A 20,534-nucleotide genomic window follows, 5' to 3' on the forward strand; every position below is an offset into this window, starting at 1 on the left:
CTTCAGCCACTGTTACCTCACGGAGATTGCTTGTGTCTTCCCCAGTGAACACAGATCTTTAATTCTTCTGCCATTTCTTTGTTCCCCGTAATATTAGATTAGATTAGATTACATTACAGTGTGGAAACAGGCCCTTCGGCCCAACAAGTCCACACCGACCCGCCGAAGCGCAACCCACCCATATCCCTACATTTACCCCTTACCTAACACTACGGGCAATTTAGCATGGCCAATTCACCTGACCCTGCACATTTTTTATTTTGGATATATTCTTGTAAACTAAATACTTTAATTTAACTAACTGCCAAAAATTCCTGTAAATTTCGTCTTCATGTATTTTGATCTGCGTTTTAACAACATGTAAACAACATGTAAATTCTTTGATTTCTTTCGTTTGCTTTGAATCTCATTTCAGGTGATTTCTTGGGGCAGTAAAGCACGGAGTACTGGTGCTTCTGGGATAAATACAGATTCCTCACGTTCACATGCTATTATTCAAGTCCAGCTTAAAAACCTAAATGATACAATTGTTGGAAGGTAAAATGTTCTTATTTGCATTTTAAATAATTTAACAATCTGAAGAGTTGGATTCACTAGACATTGTAATGATGGAGTAAGCTATCAAAGACCATAAAAATGAAAAAATACAATCTCATGCAATTGATTTAGTACTATTGTGATACTAGACTTGTAACCAGAGGTTTAGACTTCTTTAAGTTCTACATTTGTAAATTTGTATTCAATTGAACTGATAATTTATGGTCTAGTGTTCTTAATTTCTTAAAACGTTGACTTGAAAATTGCAAGATTGGGTTTTCAGACAATCAGTAAATCTTGATGTCCTCTAGGAAAAGGAACTTGCTACTCCGATCCATAGCTACATGAAATTACAGTTACACATACTGTATTTCGTTCTTATTGCCATTGGAAATGGCCTTGTAAGTATCTGGTTGTTAGGGTACCACGAAAAGGGCATTGATCGAGGACTAAATACAAGAAAAAGCATTTTAAAAAATCAAGAAAACATTTGTCTTCACTGTGAACCAAGAATCTTTGTCTATTCATGTTCACAACTAAATATAACTTATGGTCTAATATTGATTCTCTGCCCAGGATTTCTTTCGTTGACCTCGCTGGGAGTGAGAGAGCTGCTGATGCCAGGGATTCCGACAAACAAACTAAAATAGAAGGAGCTGAAATAAATCAGAGTCTCTTGGCCGTAAGTTGTTTGTACAGATGAGCGTTACGCTCGAATGCAGTTATCTCCATATTAGAAAAGGTACTATTAACCAGGAGATGGATCCTGTTAATGTTGAACTGTAAGATAATGGAATGAAGGAAACTATTTTAACTACTAAAAAGAAACATCGAAAAAAAATTGGTTTTCACCCAAGAGCCTTAGTGTGAGATCTTTCTGATTTTTAGATGTCCACTCTATTTCACCCTACTAAATGCCCATTTTTAGGCAGCTCGTGACTGTAGAGTCTGGAAATCTCCCGTCAAGTCCAAAGTAGGTTCTGGAGTAGGCAGAACTAAGGGCCCTATTGAGGATGAGAATCAAAATGATATTTGGGCAGCAGAGATTGGAAATTGTGAATGAAATTGTATTGAACCTTTGAAGAGGGTCTTGTCAACTGGTCCGAAAAGACAACTATTTGTGCTGTCTCTTTATAGAAGGCTAGCTGAAAAACAAGCCAATCAAGCAATTGCAAGGCCACAGGAAGGCCTTGCTCTGAAGTCAAGACCCTGGAGCAAAATAGCCAACATCGTCTTAAATTAGAGGGCAGAGGTTTAAGATGAGAGGGGAAAGCGAGTTTTGAGAAGATTTGTCACTCAGGTTGAGGTTTTGGATGCAGGAAAGATATAGAAGGGCATGGAGAGTAACTTTTTCATGCAGACGGTGTTGTGTACATGGAATGAGCTGCCAGAGGAAGTGGTGGAGGTAAGTACAATTACAGCATATAAAAAGCATCTTGATCTTTGGCACCCTGGCAGATGGGACTAGGTTAATTCAGGATATCTGGTCGCATGGACAAATTGGACGAAAGGGTCTGTTTCCATGCTGTACCGCTTATTATTCACGATAGCAGTGGAGAAGAGCGCTTCCACAGGAGCTCGTCCGCTCAATCTCTTTCTTTTTTTTCCCTTTTATTTTCTCTTTTGTGTTTTTTGATTCTCTTCTTTCTTCTCAGCTTTGGAGTCCATGCCTTAGTTTGGGCTCAGACTCCCAGCCTCAGCGTAGGTCCATTGTGATGGTCTCTCAGGCTAGTGTGGCATCAGCATGGACATCCCTTCTTGGTGATTCCAGACTGGTCTCTAAGCCTCAAGAACATCAAGATGAAATCCAGCACAGTCTGGAGTCATGGCCTGCTGCGCACTGGAGGCTAAGTGCCAGTGTGGACTGGATTGGAAGGACTATTGTTCTGAACTTTTTGTTTCTCTTTTCTAATTTATTCTTACAATCTGCAGTGCTGGAGTTTTTATTTCTTTATTTTCTACTTTTATATATTCCTAAGAACTTGTACTGAATAATCTATACTTAGATACCTTTGTACTTAAGATCGCACCGTAAGAGGCGACTTGTGAACTTTTCAGTATACTCCTCTGAGTAGATGTGACAATGAAGCTAATTCAGTTCTATGTCTCTATGAGCTCCTGAAAGATGCTTGCTAATCAGAGGCTGGCAGGTTTTATGCTCAGCAGTGCTATAATCCTGTGATTTCTGCAGGAAGAATACAAACCAAAGACGTAATGATGGCAGGACATTTGAGAGGATTCTGGGAAGTCATTCTCTATGTATATTTATAAATGCATACACGCAGATGTTGAGACATGAGATTTGTCAAACTTATGTCCTGACTAAAATAAGGTAACTGTCATTCCTCAGTGGAAACAATGGAGAAAGATGAAATTGGCGTTTATACATAATTTATATTGATAAACTGTGAAACTCGCTTGCAAAGAAGATGATCAGAGCATGGAACAGTTGTGATATTTTATTTGGATCAAAGTTCTCCACATGTTCAATAAGACGTTTGTTTCCCTTTCTTTAGCTAAAAGAGTGTATTCGAGCTTTGGACCAGGAACATCCTCACACACCCTTTAGGCAAAGCAAGCTTACACTGGTAAATTGTTTGTTTGTTTCCTTATAGAATTTATACAGCTATTAAACCTAGCATTGCACACCAATTAACCTTTTGCAAAAAGAGCAAAAACTGTCACCAATGACTTAATCCCAATTTTTTGGAAGCCTTTCACAACCTATTTATATCTGCAGTACTTTGATGCTTTCATAATCCTGGCTATCATTTTGACAGCTTGAGGTAAAGAAGTGCTGGAGATATCTTCTGAAGACTATTTTGAGGCAGTAAGTTTAGCAGCAAACAATAGATCTAGGAGTGAAACTTTGTGTATTTGAAATTCACTTCAAGAATTCAAGTGCAGAAACCAGTGCTTTAAGCATAATTAATGATAAGTGTGGTGAAATGTTGACTTCTTAAGCCAAAAGTCATGTATGCTTCATAGCACTGAGAGCAGGCTTTGTATTCCCAGTTGGATTATTTTATCAAATTATGTTGGAAAATGAAATAGTACTTCTAACATTAAGGTAACTTGGTAGAGTGACTTACAAGAGTAACTGTTGCCAACTTAGTTGCATTTAAGTGTGCAGCCAAAAGAATTTGCTTAAATTAAGTAACTTAATGAATTCAGTCCAGGCCTTGTTGGTAATCAAGGAGACAAATGTATCTTCTATGTCCCTCCACACTGAGGTAATAGCAACGAGAGTCCATCTGCATGAAAATAGGAATATGGTACTGCAATGTTCTCATCCTACATAGATCAAACATTATGGAGCAAAAAAGAGCTTATTTTAAAATGAGTAATTCCCTTCTTGAAGATAGTATAGGACACCTTGTTGATTGTTAATAAGAGTGTCATTATATTATCTATTCTAATATTTAGGAGATTTGGAAGGCTTAGAATCTATGTGCGTAGTGTTAAGGAACTGCAAAGTAAAAAAAGACAGGAGTTATGTACAGGGCCTCTTCGTAGTCAGGATGTGACAAATCAGGAGATAGAAAAGGCATGTAAGGAAGGTACTATTACAATAATCACGCAGCATTTCAGTATGCAGATGGACTGGGAAAATCAGGTTGATAGTGGATTCCAAGAAAAGGAATGTTTGAGATGATTTTTTTGGAGCAATTGCTGAGAGAACCCACTAGGGAACAGACAATTCTGAATTTGGTGATGCAGATTTGAGACAGACATGATTAGGGAGCTTAAGCTGAAGGAACCCTTGGGGGCCAATGACCATAATATAATAGAATTCAGCCTGCGGTTTGAGAGGAAGAAGCTGGAATCGATGTAATGGTATTCCAATTGAGTAAAGGTAACTGCAAAGACGTGAGGGAGGAACTAGTCAGAGTTGTTTGGAAGGGGAGCCTAGCACAGAAGACAGTGTAACAGCAATGGCAAGGATTTCTGGGGGTAATTCGTGAGGCAACAAAGAAATTCATTCCAAGGAAGAAGAAACATACTGAGGAGAGGATGAGGCAACCATGGGTGACAAGGCAAGTCAGGGACATGATAAAAGCCAAGGAGAAAGCATACAATGTGATAAAGTTTAGTGGGAAGCCACAGGATTGGAAAGCCTTTAAAAACCAGCAGAGGACGATTGAGAAAAGCAGTAAGACAGGAGAAGATGAAATATGAAATAGCTAGTAGCATAAAAGAGTATTGAAGGGTCTTTCTTTAGATATCTAGAAGCTAAGAGAGAGGCAAGAGTGGGCATTTGACCGCTGGAATATGAGGCTGGCAAAGTTTTAATGGGGAACAAAGAAATGACAGTGGAAATAAATAGGTACTCTGCATTAGTCTTCACAGTGGAAGACTGCCTTTACATCTCAAAACATCAAGGGAGTCAGGGGCAGAGGTAAGTGTAGTGGCCATCATTAAGGAGAAGGTGTTGGGGAAGCTGAAGGCAGATAAATCATCTGGATTGGATAACTTACACCCCAAGGTTCTGATGGAGGTAGCTGAGGAGATTGTGGAGGTGGTGGTGGTGATTTTTCAGGAATCACTAGAGTCAGGGGTGGGGGGTTGGTGGGGGATGACTAAAATACTACCCTTGCTTAAGAAGGGAGGAAGGCAGAAGACAGTAAATTACTTAATGATTTTAGTTAGCATTTATATTTGTTCATTTTTTTTCTGATGGTAAATACAAAATTTGAACTTCGAAATATTTACGTTCTTTTTTAAGGTATTGAAAGACTCATTTATTGGGAATTCTAAAACCTGTATGATTGCTAATATTTCACCTAGCCATGTAGCCACAGAACACACACTGAACACTTTACGCTATGCAGATAGGTGAGTAGCAATTTCAAATTTACTACAAATGTTCCATTAAGATGACAGGAAAAAATGCATGATGGTATCTGCAGAATAATGGCTTAAAATAAGCTTTTTGATAGACTTGGATTGATGTCATTCTTCTTCACACACAGACTGACATATACATAGCATTATTATTAAGGCAATGTGTGAGTGGAAAAAAGTAACAAATATTTCAATGCTGTATGCATATAAAGTTAAGATGTACTTAGTATTCTAGGATTTTTGTTGCTCTTGTAATAGCGTATGAATTAGGAGGGAAGAGTAGGCTATTTGGCTTTTGGAGCCATCTCTGCCTCTCATTGAAATCATAGCTGATGTTTTATCTCAACTCCACTTAACCGGACATAACCCATATAACCTGATTCACTTTGAAATATGAAAGAATTCAAAAGATTTGCAACTCTTTGAATAAATCCCCCATCTCCCAGTCCTAAATAGCTGATCCTCCATTCTGAATCTGCGATCTACTGTTCTAAACTCTCCAACCTCTGAGCAATTACTTTGTTAAGCCCCTTATGAATTTTATATGCCTCAATAAGACTCCCACCATTCATTGTTCTAAACTCTTGGGAAAATGGACACAGTCTAGCCATCTCAGAAACCTATGTTGTATTCCTTCTGAGACAATTATACTCTTTTTAGATAAGTTCAACACTGTACAGAGTAAACCACAAAGAGTATCACCAGCAGCCTATTATAATTACAGCAAGACTTCCTTCAGCTAACATACAATTTGTTGCCTTAATGTTTGTTGTACTTCTATGCTAACTTTAAGTACTTTGTAGACAAGGACACTCACATCTAACCTAACCCCTAAGTTTCTTTTAGTGCTTGTGCAAAGTGTTTACGTATGTGCACCTTTTATTTTGTGTAATTAGGCAAGTGTAATTTAAAGGGGCTGACTTATGGGTGACCTGAGCAGGCTGCTGGGTTGCTCTGTGGCCACATAGTTCCCTAGGAACATTTTTACTTATTGATATTTTCCAGTCTTTTATTATTTAAAATTTTATCATTTAAGATTTTTATCTTACCTACTAAAGTGGATTTTCAGACTTCTTCACAAAATAATTCTACAACATTATTGCCCAGTTGTTTAACCTTGGTCTCTCACTTTGTAGTCTCTGTGTGTTCTCACAATTTTACGTTCCCACTTGACTTTATATTGCCAGCAAACCTCTCAGTTTCTGTATCGGTGATTGATATTTATTTTAAACAGCAAAGGCTTAAGCACTGATCCTTGTGGGAATTGAAAGTTACACTTCCTCATCCTGAAAATGGCTAATTTGTTCTTACCCATTAGTTTCTGTCCATTAACCAATCCTCATCCATTGTAATGTATTATCCTAATCCAAATCCTATTGCATTTCATACAGTATTCTCTTGTGTGGTTACGTGTGAATGTTTTTTGAAAGTCCATTTAGACAGAATCCACTGATGGTTCTTAATCAGCTGCTGTTTATAGCCTGTAAAAGCTCTACCAATTTTGCTGAGCAGAATTTTCCTTCCAGAAATCCATGTTGATTCTGCCCATTCTGAAGTGAATTGAAATATTAGGCTAGGAGGCATATCAATACAGATGCACTTGCAGACATTTAAAAAAGATCTGTCAGTATAATCAGATTAATTACGTTCCTGCTATAAAGTAAAGCTCCAAATGGTGCTCCCACTACATGTGGTTAACGAAAGAAAGCATCAAACCTAAGGAAAAAGCATACAACTGGGCGAATGTCAGTGGCAGGTCAGGTGACTGGTCAGAATATGAAGAAAGGCAGAGCATGATTAAAAGATTAATTAGGAGAAAGAATTTTGAGCATGAGAGGAAGTTAGCTCAAAATGGGGAAAAAAAAGTAGCAAGTGATTCTTTCGGTTTGTGGAAAAGAGTAAGTTCAGTACTGTTGACCCTCAAGCAGGTGAGATTGGGGAGTTAATAGTAGATAATAAAAAAAGGTGTATGTAATAAATAAATATTTTATGTCTGTCTTGATGACAGAGAATACAAGAATTATTAAGATACTTATAAATCAGAAGGTTGAAGGAAGAGATTAACTTGGTAAAATTTAATCATTAGGAAAGTGATACTGATCAAACTGATGGACTTCATTCTAGGGTCTTAAGGGTTTTTGCTAAGAAGTAGGAGATGCCTGAGTGTTGATTTTCCAAAATTCAATTTGTTAGGTTCTGAAAAGATTAGACTGGAAAGCAGCAAATATAACTCTTCTGTTCAAAAAAGACTGGAGGCAATAAACAGGAAATTTATAGGCCAGCTAAGATGATTTATGTTATGGAGAAGATATTTGAATTGATCATGAAGATTATAACTTGCAATAACACTTGGAAAAAAGTTTAGATAATTGGGTAGAATCGGCATGGGTTTATGAAAGAGAAATCCAATTTATTGGCCTTCTTTGAAGAAATGCCATGTGCTGTGGATAAATGGGAGACGTAAATTTACTGCACTTGGATTTCCAGAAGGCATTTGACAAGGTTATGCATAAAAGACTATTATGTAAAGTAGGTGCTGACAATTTGAAGTGACATACTAACCTCAGTGCATCGAATAAAGGAGTTTGGAGGTCATATTGTGACTGTACGGGACATTGGCTAGGTCACTTTTAGCATACTGCTTTCAGTTCTGATCTCCTTGCCACAGGAAGGATTTTGTTAAACTTGAAAGGGTTCGGAAAAGATTTACAAGGATGTTGCCAGGATTGGAGGGTTTGAACTACAAGGAGAGGCTGAATCGGCTGGGGCTGTTTTCTCTGGAGCGTCAGAGTCCGAGGGGTGATCTTACAGAGATTTTTAAAATCATGAGGGGCATGGATTGAATTGAATTGAATTGAATTTATTGTCACATGTACTGAGGCACAGTGAAAATCTTTGTCTTGCGAGCAATACAGGCAGATCACATAGTTAAGTAGCATAAATACTAAATAATAGGTAAACAGTGGCAAAAACAAAAACACAGTTACAGGTGAATGTTAAGAGTTTGAGACCATTCCATATTCTAACAACAGTTCGGGTAGAAACTGTTGCGAAACCAGCTGGTGCGTGTGTTCAGGCATCTGTACCTTCTCCCGGATGGTAGAGGTTGTAGAAAAACTTTGCCAGGGTGGGATGGATCTTTTAAGAATGCTGGCGGCCTTTCCTTTACAGCGGGATGATAGATGGATTCTATAGATGGGAAGTTGCCTTTTGTGATTGTCCGGGCTGAGTTCACCACTCTCTATAACCGTCTCTGATCTTGAATGGTACAGTTGCCATACGAAGTAGTGATACATTCAGACAGACTGCTCTCGTAGGCGCACCTATTAAAGTTGGCAAGGGTATTTGCTGTCATGCCAAATTTCCTCAGCTGCCTGAGGAAGAGCATCCAGATGATGAGTCCAAGACAGCTTGTTGTGAATGACCACTCTCAGAAGCTTGACACTCTCCACTCATTCCACCTCTGTGCTGTTAATGTGTAGGGGGCATGAGTAACACCCAGCCGAAAGTCAGTAATGAGTTCCTTGGTTTTGCTGACATTGAGAGCTAGGTTGTTCTCATTGCATCATTTTCCAGGTCTTCCATCTCCCGTCTGCAGTCTGGTTCGTCACCATCTGAGAATCGTGGTATCATCAGCGAACTTGTAAATGGCATTAGTCTGGTATTTGGCGATGCAGTCATTGGTATACAGTGAGTATAGTAGGGGGCTGAGTATGCACCCCTGGGGGAGCTCCAGTGTTGAGTGTTAGTGAGGATGAAATATTGTCCGCAATCTTCACTGATTGTGGCCTGTGGGTCAGGAAACTGAGGATCCAGTTGCAGAGAGTGGGGCTTAGTCCAAGATCAGTACGTTTAGTAATCAGTCTCGAGGGGATAATAGTGTTGAAGGCTGAACTGTAATCAATGAGTAGGATTCTTACATAGCTTTTCTTGATGTCTAGATGTTCTATGGTGGAGTGAAGGGCAAGTGATATGGCATCTGACATGGATCTGTTGGTCTGATAGGCAAATTGGAGTGGGTCAAGAGTAGTGGGGAGGCTGGAGTTGATTAATACCATGACCAGCCTTTCAAAGCACTTCATGACCACCGAAGTTAGGGAAATTGAGACATGCTGCATGAGCCTTTTTGGGCACAGGGATGACGTTAGCCCTCTTGAAACAGGCAGGGACAGTGGCCTGCTGCAGGCAGAGGTTGAAGATGTCCAAAAAGTCCTCTGCCAGTTGACCTGTGCAGCTCTGACTGCACAGCCTGGTACTCTGTCTGGTCTCATCGCTTTCCTTGGATTCACACAAAGTAAAACTGATCTGATGCAGTGACTGTTGGGATAGGTTAGTCAGGACTTGTTGTGTTACCTCTCCGTCGAAATTCTGCTCAAAGCGAGTATAGACGTCATTGAGATGATCTGGGAGGGATATGTCATCGTCTGCTATCTTGCACTATCTCTTTTTAGAACCTGTGATGTCATTCAGTCCTTGCCATAGTCGCCGGGTGTCTGTCTGAGTCTCTCGTTGGGATCAGTATTGGTACTTGGCTGTCTTAATAGCTCTGTGAAGGTCATACTTGGATTCCTTAAATTTGAGTAGGGTGAATAGTCAAGGTCTCTTTCACAGGGTAGGAGAGTCCAAAACATAGGGCATTGGTTTAAGATGAAAGGGAAAAGGCCTAAATGGGACCTAAGAGACAACAGAGTAGTGCATGTATAGAATGAGCTGCCAGAGGAAGTGGTGGAGGCTGGTACAATTACAACATTTAAAAGGCATCTGGATGGGTATATGAATAGGAAGGGTTTAGAGAGATATGGGCCAAATGCTGGCAGATGTGACGAGACTAATTTAGGATATCTGGTCAGCATGGATGAGTTGAACTGAATGTTCTGTTTCTGTGCTATACATCTCTATGACTCTATAATTTGCTGATTGACACAAAAAAAAGTATAAATGGGGCTTTTTTAAAATTAACAAGATGTGACAAATGGGTTCCAGCAGGGGTTTATGCTGGGCCTTCAACATTTTAATGTTTACATCAATGAATTGAATCGAAGAATGAAGGTTGCTGATGACACAAAGTTAGGAAAGTATGTTGAAGAAAACATAACAAGGATGTAGATACATATCAGTTAAGTTAATGAGCAAAAATCTGGAAGAAGGAGTATAATATAGGAAAATGTGAAATTGTTTGCTTTGTTAGGTATTCTTAAAAAAAGTAAAATACTGTTTAATGGATAAGAAAAGATTAGAATGATATGGGCCAAGTGCAGGGTTAGTGTGGACAGACATTTTGGTTGGCATGGACCAGTTTGGGCCAAAGGGCCTGTCTCCATGCCGTAGGACTCTATGACTCTATAACAATTGCAGAATTCAGAGGTGCCAAAGGATCTAGTTTGATCTAGTGCATGAATCACCAAAGGTTGGTGTGCAGGCACAGATTTTGAATAAGAAGGTTAAACAATAAAACCAAAGAACTACGAATGCTGAAAATCAGAAACAAAAACAGAAATTGCTGGGAAAACCCAGCAGGTCTGGCAGTATCTATTCTTTTGTTCTGAAGAATGGTCACCGGACCCAAAACATCAGCTCGACTTTCTCTCTGCAGGTACTGCCAGCCCTGTTGGCAGTCACAAAAACAAAAATGGCTAGGAAAGCTCAGCAGGACTGGCAGTGTCTGTTCTTTTATTCTGAAGATGGTCACCGGACCCAAAACATCAGCTCGACTTTCTCTGCACAGATACTGCCAGACCTGCTGAGCTTTTCTAGCCATTTTTTGTTTTTATGTCTGATTAAGAAGACTATTGAATATAATCCTTTATTACTCGAGTAATTGAACATAAAGGTGAGGAGGTTAAGCTTCAACTGTACAGTGCAATAGTGAAACCACATCTTAAGAACATTAGAACGAGGATCAGGAGTAGGTCACCTGGCCTTTTGAGTCTGCTCTGCCATTCAGTATGATCATGGTTAATCTTTTCATGGCCTCAGCTCCACTTACCTGCCCTCTCACGATAAGCCTTAATTCCTTTACTGTTCAAAGAATTATCTATTCTTGTCTTTAAAAGCATTTACTGAGGAAACCTCAACTACTTCACTAGGCAGGGAATTCCATAGATTCACAACCCTCTGGGTGAAGAAGTTCCTTCTCAATTCAGTCCTAAATCTGCTCCCCCACATTTTGAGGCTATGCCCTCTTGCCTTGTTGCACCTGCAAGTGGAAACATCCTCTCTACTTCTATCCCCTTCATAATTTTATATTTTCTATACAATTCCTCCTCATTCTTCTAAATTCTAATGAATATAATCCCAGTGTACTCAGTCTCTCCTCATAAGCCAACCCCGTCAACTCTGGAATCAACCTAGTGAACCTCCTTTGGTGCCCGTACGTCCTTTCTCGAGTAAGGAGACTAAAACTGCATATAGTACTCCAGGTGTGGCTTCACCAGCACCTTGTACAGCTGCAACATAAAGTCAATCCCTTTAGCAGTGAAGGACAAAATTCCAGTTGCCTTCCTAATTACTTGTGTACCTGCAGACCAACTTCCTGTGAATCATGCGCGTGGACATGCAGGTCCCTCTGCATTGCAGCACGCTGCAACATTTTACCATAATAGTCCTTTTTACTGTTATTGCTGTCAAAATAGATGACTCCAAATTTTTAACATGGTACTCCATCTGCCAGACCTTTGCCCACTCACTTAAACAATCTATGTGCTTTTGCAAAGAGTCACAGTCCTCTGCACCCTTTGCTCTACAACTCATCTTAGTGTTATCCGCAAACCTTGACACATTACATATTGTGTGAAGTTTTTATTATCTTATTTGAGGAAGGATGTAAATGTATTTGATACAGTTTCTGGAATGAATGAGTTGTTCTGTAAAAATAGGTTGGGTAAGCTATTGTTTCCACTGGAGTTTCGAAGAATGAGTGGCGACTTGATTAAAGCGTATAAGATATTGAATGGCCTTGACCATTGAATGTAAAAGGGATATTTACCCTTGTGAATGAGTCCAGAACGAGAGGACACAATATTAAAATTTAGGTAATCCTTTCAGTCCAAAGATGAGGGGAATTTTTTTCTGAGGATTTGGCAACTTTGGAAGTCTGCCTATTGGGATAGATGGGAATGTGGAATTTGGCCCAACCGATCAGCTATGAACTTATTGAATGCAGAGCTAGCTGCAAGGACTGAATGACCTCCTTTTACTCCTAACTCCATAATTGCATGTTCGTATGATAAGGTGTTACCATTTCCCTAAAAATAAATGCCATTTTCCCTATTACTAATTTTATGCTGACTCCCATAAAGGCCCTTGTTTCCTCTCTCTTTGAGTAATCGGATTATGTTTATGACCTTCCAACACAAGGAGATTCTACAAAATCAAAACCAACCACCTGCCGAAATATTCTGACGAGCTGTGTGTCGGGTACCAACAGAAGGAAACATGGCCATTTTTAATTGCAAGTTTGTTAAGTTCACAGCTAACCATGTTTAGCAATGACATCTTTAAATTTTTTTTGTTGTGCATGAACATTTCTACGCAGAGGACAGTTTAATTTTTATTTTTGCACTGTCACACCTGTGGGGTTGGATTTACTCCAATCCATCATGCTGAGAACCATTGCAACACAGCCTCCCATGATTAAATGGCATGATTGCCGTGTCCTAGCGGCAGGAGAATTTCCCTTGATTAAGATGCAGGGTAGATGTGAATGGTATGAGACTCATGGCTGGTGGTGGCAAGGTGTCAGTTAGCTCATTAATTAATGTACAAATCAGGAGCAGAAGTAGGCCTCTCCTCTGCTTCATAATTTGACGAGACCAGGGCTGATTTGATTGTAGCCTTAACTCTGCTTTCCTGACGACCGTCCTATCTTTTGACTTCATTGTCAATCAAGAAACTGTCTAACTCTGCCTCAGAAATATTCAATGAACCATTCTCCACTGTCCTCTAAGGAAAAGATTTCCACAGCCTTGATACCTCTGGGAGAAAAAAAACAATATCTCCATCAAGGGACCTTAATCATGGGTGAACCCCAACTCCTAAGGGGCACTGGTTTCAATTGGACCTCCTAACATAACTGACTTGGGTTCACTGCTGGTTCTGTAATCAGTGGGTGAGGTGCTCATTTGCCCCACAAAATCTCGTCTGTGATATCTTAAAGGGAACGACTTGAACATGATCTGCACATTACCTTCTTGCATAGTTGTCAGCAGGGATGTTTATGCAGAATTCTTGGTGTACCTCAGTTAGGAAGAAAAGCTTGCCTTTTAGAAAATAAAGGAGGAGAAAGTGAGGTCTGCAGATGCTGGAGATCAGAGCTGGAAATGTGTTGCTGGAAAAGCGCAGCAGGTCAGGCAGCATCCAGGGAACAGGAGAATCGACGTTTCGGGCATAAGCCCTTCTTCAGGAATTTTCTTTTAGAAAATAAATACAACATCCTAAATGAGAAAAATAAATTGAAGTTTCATGGAAAATGTTAGAATTTAATTTTTATAAAGTTAAATTAAATGTTTTTAGCTAACCTGGCTATTAATATTTTCAGGGTAAAAGAACTAAAGAGAGGAACCAAAACATCCAGCACAATGCACAATGGATGTCAAGGAGCTAGAAGCCCATCTCCGAAATGTATTAAGGAAACACCTTGTACAACATGGAGAAAAAAATCAATACAGAAAAATGTGAAATCGAAAATTGAACAGTCTTCTTGTGAGACTAAAAACGCAATACAGCCAAAATCAACATCATCAGTTTTTCATTCACCTAATGTCCTGTGTTCCACATCAAAAATAGCAAATAAAGATGCGCTTTTGCAGACCCCCTCAAAAGACATGTGGCTAAGTCACACTACACCCAATAAGGAAATCCTTAAGAAAGGTTCATTAAGTATCAAAAAATGTTCAAAGGATAAGGGTTCAACCGATAAGAGCTGTAGGACTAAAGAGCGTTTTCTGACTAACCCCAAACCTGGAACATCCAAGATAATTCAACATGGACAAAGGAAAGATTTAATTTCAGAAAACCAATCTCGTGTAACTAAAAATGTGAAAGTTCAAGCTGTTTATCCCATTCAGAAAGAAATCATTCCAAAAACTAGATTTCACTGTACTGAACAGGTAATAAATAACTGTTCGTCTAACAAAAGAAATAGTTCTGAGAATTTTGAAAATGTGTCTCACAAGACTCCAGAGTCAACTGTCAATATGCACCTTCTGCAAAAGGAACGGGAAAGACATTTGCATCTTTATCATCAACAACTCCAACTTCAACAATCACCATTGACACAAAAGAAGCTTGGTTATCAACCGTTGAAGGAACTTCTCAGGCAATTCTATCAACCTAAAATTAGAATGGATGATGAGGAAATTAAATATATTTCGTCACTGCAGTGTGCGGTCCAAAGGTCAGATAATCAGAATGAATGTAGTAGTAATTGTGATTCTTCTTACGATTATCAATGGCTGAATGATAGAGAAAATCAGACTGATTGTAGTAATCAACCGACCTTCTGTGAAGCATCAAAAGGAGAATTAAGTGGAAGAAATAAAGTTCAAGAATTTTTGTTTTCTCAGAATCAACATATTAGTCTAAGAGCAGAAGACAACAATAAAATTACATCACTGTGGAATACAAGTGAAGATTGCACAGTTGCCCATTCATCAGGAGCTAACTCGAAACAAACAGCATATTCACAAAACAATATTGGTCAAGAGCACTTAAGTCGTTTATCAACTGACTCCAAAAATATTCCACAGAATAAAAATCAACATCTTTCAAATTGTCAACAAGATGGCAGAGCTGCTACTTCACAACATGCACAAATGAATAGTAATTTGTCTCTTGATTTAAAAGCTATCAAAGCGAGAGATATCACTTCATTTCAGTCGAGTAGAGGTATTGATTCCCATTTGACATTGCAATCTCCATTAAAAAGGGTAACAAAAGATGTGCAGACGTGTAATACAAACAACATAATTTTGTCCACTGACAGCATTTCAGAAGATTTATTGTTTGTTTCAGATTGTCAACATTCTACGGAGAAGCCAGCATTAAAGGCTACAATTCCTCTTGATGAAGAATTGATAATATCATGTAATCAGCTTTCTGCTGAGATGGATGTTTCACTGGTGCATCCATGTAACAAAGCTGAAGTTTCATCACCACCATCCAGTTCTGTTGGAAAATGGATGGCTGAATCACATGACCATCTTGATAAAAGTAATAAATTTCCACCAGATCCTATCTTTCACAAGAAACAAATTTGTTGCAATCAAAACATTATTTCGAATAATGAAATTGAAGTGCTAATGTCTGTTCAAGGTAAAAATGACCAGTGTTCAAATATTAATGATCCTTATTGTAAAGGCCTCAAAATTTCAACAATGAATTCACCAACTTTGTCAATGAATAAAAGGAAAGACTGTCAAAAGCCTCAAAATCAAGAAGCCTCACCATGTGATAATCTGCTTTCCAGTGGTACTAACTGCACAAGTGAATGTAATTGCGACAAACAAGGGGTTAAATGCTTTAAAAGTGAATTCTCTGCTGAGACTGAAGGAAGTGAAATTAGTTCTTCCATTTTACACTTGAATTGTGGCATATCTTCCTCTGCTGTGGATGAAACCATGGCATATCCGTGTTTTTCAGATGCTGGTGTGCAGAACACTACAGATTTGTTTCTCAACCAAATGACTATTCCAGATATCATTTCAAACCCAAGTTCCAATAATGAAACAACAGAACAGATGAAAAGTCTTGATCTGAAAGGATCACAGCAACAAACAAAAGATTTGGAAGCTGAAAGCAACATTGGAGAGACCCTTAATAGTTACCACAATGAATTTCAATTTCAGTGGAAGTCGAATCATAAGGACTTGATAGATATATTAAAAGAAAAATTACTTCAGAGTACCTCTATTCAGTCTAGCAATATTTCTGTAGAGCACGATTCTGTTCCTACTTTCCAAGAGTCTATTAACCAAGATATAATCAATAATGGAGCAACTGGCTATGCAGATGATAACCAATCTAGAGATTTAAATTCTCAACACCTGCAGGCAGTGGAAAAAGTGCAGTAAGTATTAAACTATTTAAACTTCTTTTAAATCCGATTTCTTTCTTACTTAAATATCATAACTTAGCCTGTAGTATTATTTGCAAATAGTTAATATAAATCTTGATAACTTTTAGCTAAACCAATATTATAAATCTTGTTACTGGTGGCATACACACAGATAACTAATCTCAGCAAAATGAGGCGGCACAATAGTTCAGTGGTGAGCACTGCTGCCCTTGATTCTATGGGTGACTGTCTGTGTAGAGTTTGCACAGTCTCACTATCTGTGTTTGTTTCCTCCGGTGCTCCAGTTTCCTCCCACAGTCCAAAGATGTGTAGATTAGTGGTTTGGCCATGGGAAATGCTGGGTTATAGGGACAATTTGGGATGCTGTTTGGATGGTCGGTGTGGACTCGATGGGCTGAATGGCCTGATTCCACACTGTAGGGATTCTATGAAAATTTTATTAATCCTTCTTGGGTACAAAAATGAATAGCATAATGCTAGTTCTATTAATATTGAGGAGTCTGACTACAGGTTTCCATGTGTGTGAGGTATCGCTGACCACTTGCTTTGTGGATTATGCATTTGTGCATGCTTGGAGACCTTGAATGGAGGCTATCGTTATTTAAATCAGCTGAACAGCAGTTTAAAAGGGAGAAAGGCAGACAAAGGAAGTACACGGTGAGGACAGTGCAGGAGAGAGAGAGAAAAAAAAACCTGCACAGTTACTGCCTTTGCTGTTTGAATTCATGTATCGCTGGACATTGGAGTGCATTTGGGAAAATTAACAAACAGTGAAATTCACAACTAATCTTGGAGGAACTGTTGGGCAAAGTTCACAGCACAGAATCAGGTTAGTTAATTGTTGTTTTAAGTCTGTCCAAGAAAAAGGCTGCAGTAGTGGGTACAGTGGATTCTTTCTTGATTATATGTTTTTGGAGTAAGTCTCTTGATTATAAGCCATAGCTATTCATTTAACCTGCAGTGTTTGTAGAGGAATAAGACGGTGTTATTTTCTGGGTCTGTAGATTGTGAAGGAGCAAAAATGGCCTTTGCAGTGATATGTACTTCTTGTCAGATGTGGGAGTTTAAAGAGAGTTTAAGGGTTACTGCGGATTATATCTGCCATAAATGCTGTTGGATGCAAATCTTATCAGATCGAGTGGATCGCTTGGAGAGACAGATAGAAGATGAGGAGTTTGCAACAGCTACAGTATGTGATGGATTGCAGTTATAGAAAGGGGGGAAAGTCTCAGATACAGTCACATCGATGGGTTAACTCCAGGAAGGGTAAGAGAGGTAGGCAGCTAGAACAGGAGTCTTTTGTGGATCTCACCATTTCACACAGGTATGCTGTTTTGGAAAATGTAGGGGATAATGGATTCTTAGGGGAACGTAGCACAAGCAGCCAAGTTTCTGGTATTGAGACTGGCTCTAATGCAACGAGGGGTATGATGGCTTCCAAGAGATCAATTGTGTTGGGGATTCTGTAGTCCAAGGTACAGACAGACGTTTCTGTGGCCAGCAGAGAAAAAGCAGAATGGTGGGCCTGGTACCAGGATCAAGGATGTCTCCGAGAGGGTACAGAATGTTCTCACGGGGGAGAGGGGCCAGCAGGAGGTCATTGTCAACATTAGAACCAACGACATTGGAAGGGAAAAGGTTGAGACTCTGAATGGAGATTACAGAGAGTTAGGTAGAATTTTAAAAATTAGGTCCTCAAGAGTAGTAATATCTGGATTACTCCCAGTGCTACGAGCTAGTGAGGGCAGAAATAGGAGGATAGAGCAGATGAATGTATGGCTGAGGAACTGGTGTATGGGAGAAGGATTCACATTTTTGGATCATTGGAATCTCTTTTGGGGTAGAAGGATGGATTGCACCTAAATTGGAAGGGGACTAATATACTGGCAGGGAAATTTGCTAGAACTGCTTGGGAGGATTTAAACTAGTAAGGTGGGGGGGTGAGACTCAGGGAGATAGTGAGGAAAGAGATCAATCTGAGACTGGTACAGCTGAGAACAGAAGTGAGTCAGTCAGGGCAGGCAGGGACAAGGTAGGACTAATGAATTAAACTGCATTTATTTCAATGCAAGGGGCCTAACAGGGAAGGCAGATGAACTCAGGACATGGTTAGGAACATGGGACTGGGATATCATAGCAATTATGGAAACATGGCTCAGGGATGGGCAGGACTGGCAGCTGAATGTTCCAGGATACAAATGCTACAGGAAGGATAGAAAGGGAGGCAAGAGAGGAGGGGGAGTGGCATTTTTGATAAGGGATAGCATTATAGCTGTGCTAAGGCAGGGTATTCCTGGAGATACATGTAGGGGAAGTTATTTGGGTGGAACTGAGAAATAAGAAAGGAATGATCACCTTATTGGGATTGTATTATAGATCTCCCCAATAGTCAGAGGGAATTTGAGAAACAAACTTGTAAGGAGATCTCAGCTATCTGTAAGAATAATAGGGTGGTTATGGTAGGGGATTTTAACTTTCCAAACATCAAGTGGGACTGCCATAGTATTAAAGGTTTAGATGGAGAGGAATTTCTTTAGTGTGTACAAGACAATTTTCTGATTCAGTATGTGGATGTACCTACTAGAGAAGGTGCAAAACTTGACCTACTCTTGGGAAATAAGGCAGGGCAGGTGACTGAGGTGTCAGTGGGGGGAGCACTTTGGGGCCAGTGACCATAATTCTATTCGTTTTAAAATAGTGATGGAAAAGGATAGACCAGAGCTAAAAGTTGAAGTTCTAAATTGGAGAAAGGCCAATTTTGACGGTATTAGGCAAGAACTTTTAAAAGCTGTCTGGAGGCAGATGTTCGCAGGTAAAGGGACGGCTGGAAAATGGGAAGCCTTCAGAAATGAGAAAACAAGAATCCAGAGAAAGTATATTCCTGTCAGGGTGAAAGGGAAGGCTGGTAGCTATAGGGAATACTGGATGACTAAAGAAATTGAGGGTTTGGTTAAGAAAAAGAAGGAAGCATATGTCAGGTATAGACAGAATAGATCGAGTGAATCCTTAGAAAAGTATAAAGAAAGTAGGAGTATACTTAAGAGGGAAATCAGGAGATAGCTTTGGCAAACAGAATTAAGGAGAATCCAAAGAGGTTTTAAAAACATATTAAGGACAAAAGGGTAACTTGGGAGAGAATAGGGCCCCTCAAAGATCAGCAAGGCGGCCTTTGTGTGGAGCCACAGAAAATGGGGGAGATACTAAATGAATATTTTGCATCAGTATTTACTGTGGAAAGGGATATGGAAGGTATCGATTGTAGGGAAATAGATGGTGACATCTTTCAAAGTGTCCAGATGATAGAAGAGGAAGTGCTGGATGTCTTGAAATGGTTAAAGGTGGATAAATCTCCAGGACCTGATCAGGTGTACCCAAGATCAGGTGTGGGCAGCTAGAAAAGTGATTGCTGGGCCTCTTGCTGAGATATTTGTATCATTGATAGTCACAGGTGAGGTGCCAGAAGACTGGAGGTTGGCAAATGTGGTGCCACTGTTTAAGAAGGGTGGTAAGGACAAGCCAGGGAACTATAGACCAGTGAGCCTGACCTCGGTGATGGGCAAGTTGTTGGAGGGAATCCTGAGGGACAGGACGTACATGTATTCGGAAAGGCAAGGACTGATTAGGGATAGTCAACATGGCTTTGTGTGTGGGAAATCATGTCTCACAAACTTGATTGAGGTTTTTGATGAAGTAACAAAGAAGATTGATGAGGGCAGAGCAGTAGATGTGATCTACATGGACTTCAGTAAGATGTTCGACAAGGTTCCCCATGGAAGACTGATTAGCAAGGTTAGATCTCATGGAATACAGGGAGAACTAGCCATTTGGATACAGAACTGGCTCAAAGGTAGAAGACAGACGGTAGTGGTGGAGGGTTGTTTTTCAGACTGGAGGCCTGTGACCAGTGGAGTGCCACAAGGATCGGTGCTGGGCCCTCTACTTTTTGTCATTTACATAAATGATTTGGAGGTGAGCATAAGAGGTACAGTTAGTAAGTTTGCAGATGACACCAAAATTGGAGGTGTAGTGGACAGTGAAGAGGGTTACCTCAGATTACAACAGGATCTGGACCAGATGG

The 20,534-nt window shown here is 39.6% G+C and overlaps 1 protein-coding gene across 4 annotated transcripts in view; it reads left to right on the forward strand.

Moving 5' to 3' along the window:
• Window positions 1-20,534, forward strand: part of LOC122548705 (kinesin-like protein KIF24) — a 130,101-nt gene that overhangs the window by 78,001 nt on the left and 31,566 nt on the right. For all 4 annotated transcript variants that reach the window (XM_043687516.2, XM_043687515.2, XM_087989900.1 and 1 more), the window contains 5 exons: window positions 416-537; window positions 1,114-1,219; window positions 3,054-3,125; window positions 5,264-5,373; window positions 13,919-16,447. In XM_043687516.2, coding sequence (XP_043543451.2) covers window positions 416-537; window positions 1,114-1,219; window positions 3,054-3,125; window positions 5,264-5,373; window positions 13,919-16,447 — 2,939 coding nt within the window. The remainder of the gene's footprint in view (window positions 1-415; window positions 538-1,113; window positions 1,220-3,053; window positions 3,126-5,263; window positions 5,374-13,918; window positions 16,448-20,534) is intronic.

The sequence above is a fragment of the Chiloscyllium plagiosum genome, unplaced genomic scaffold (genome assembly GCF_037043375.1).
Source record: "Chiloscyllium plagiosum isolate Xiang-an unplaced genomic scaffold, Cpla_swu_hap1 HiC_scaffold_1, whole genome shotgun sequence".
NCBI lineage: Eukaryota > Metazoa > Chordata > Chondrichthyes > Orectolobiformes > Hemiscylliidae > Chiloscyllium > Chiloscyllium plagiosum.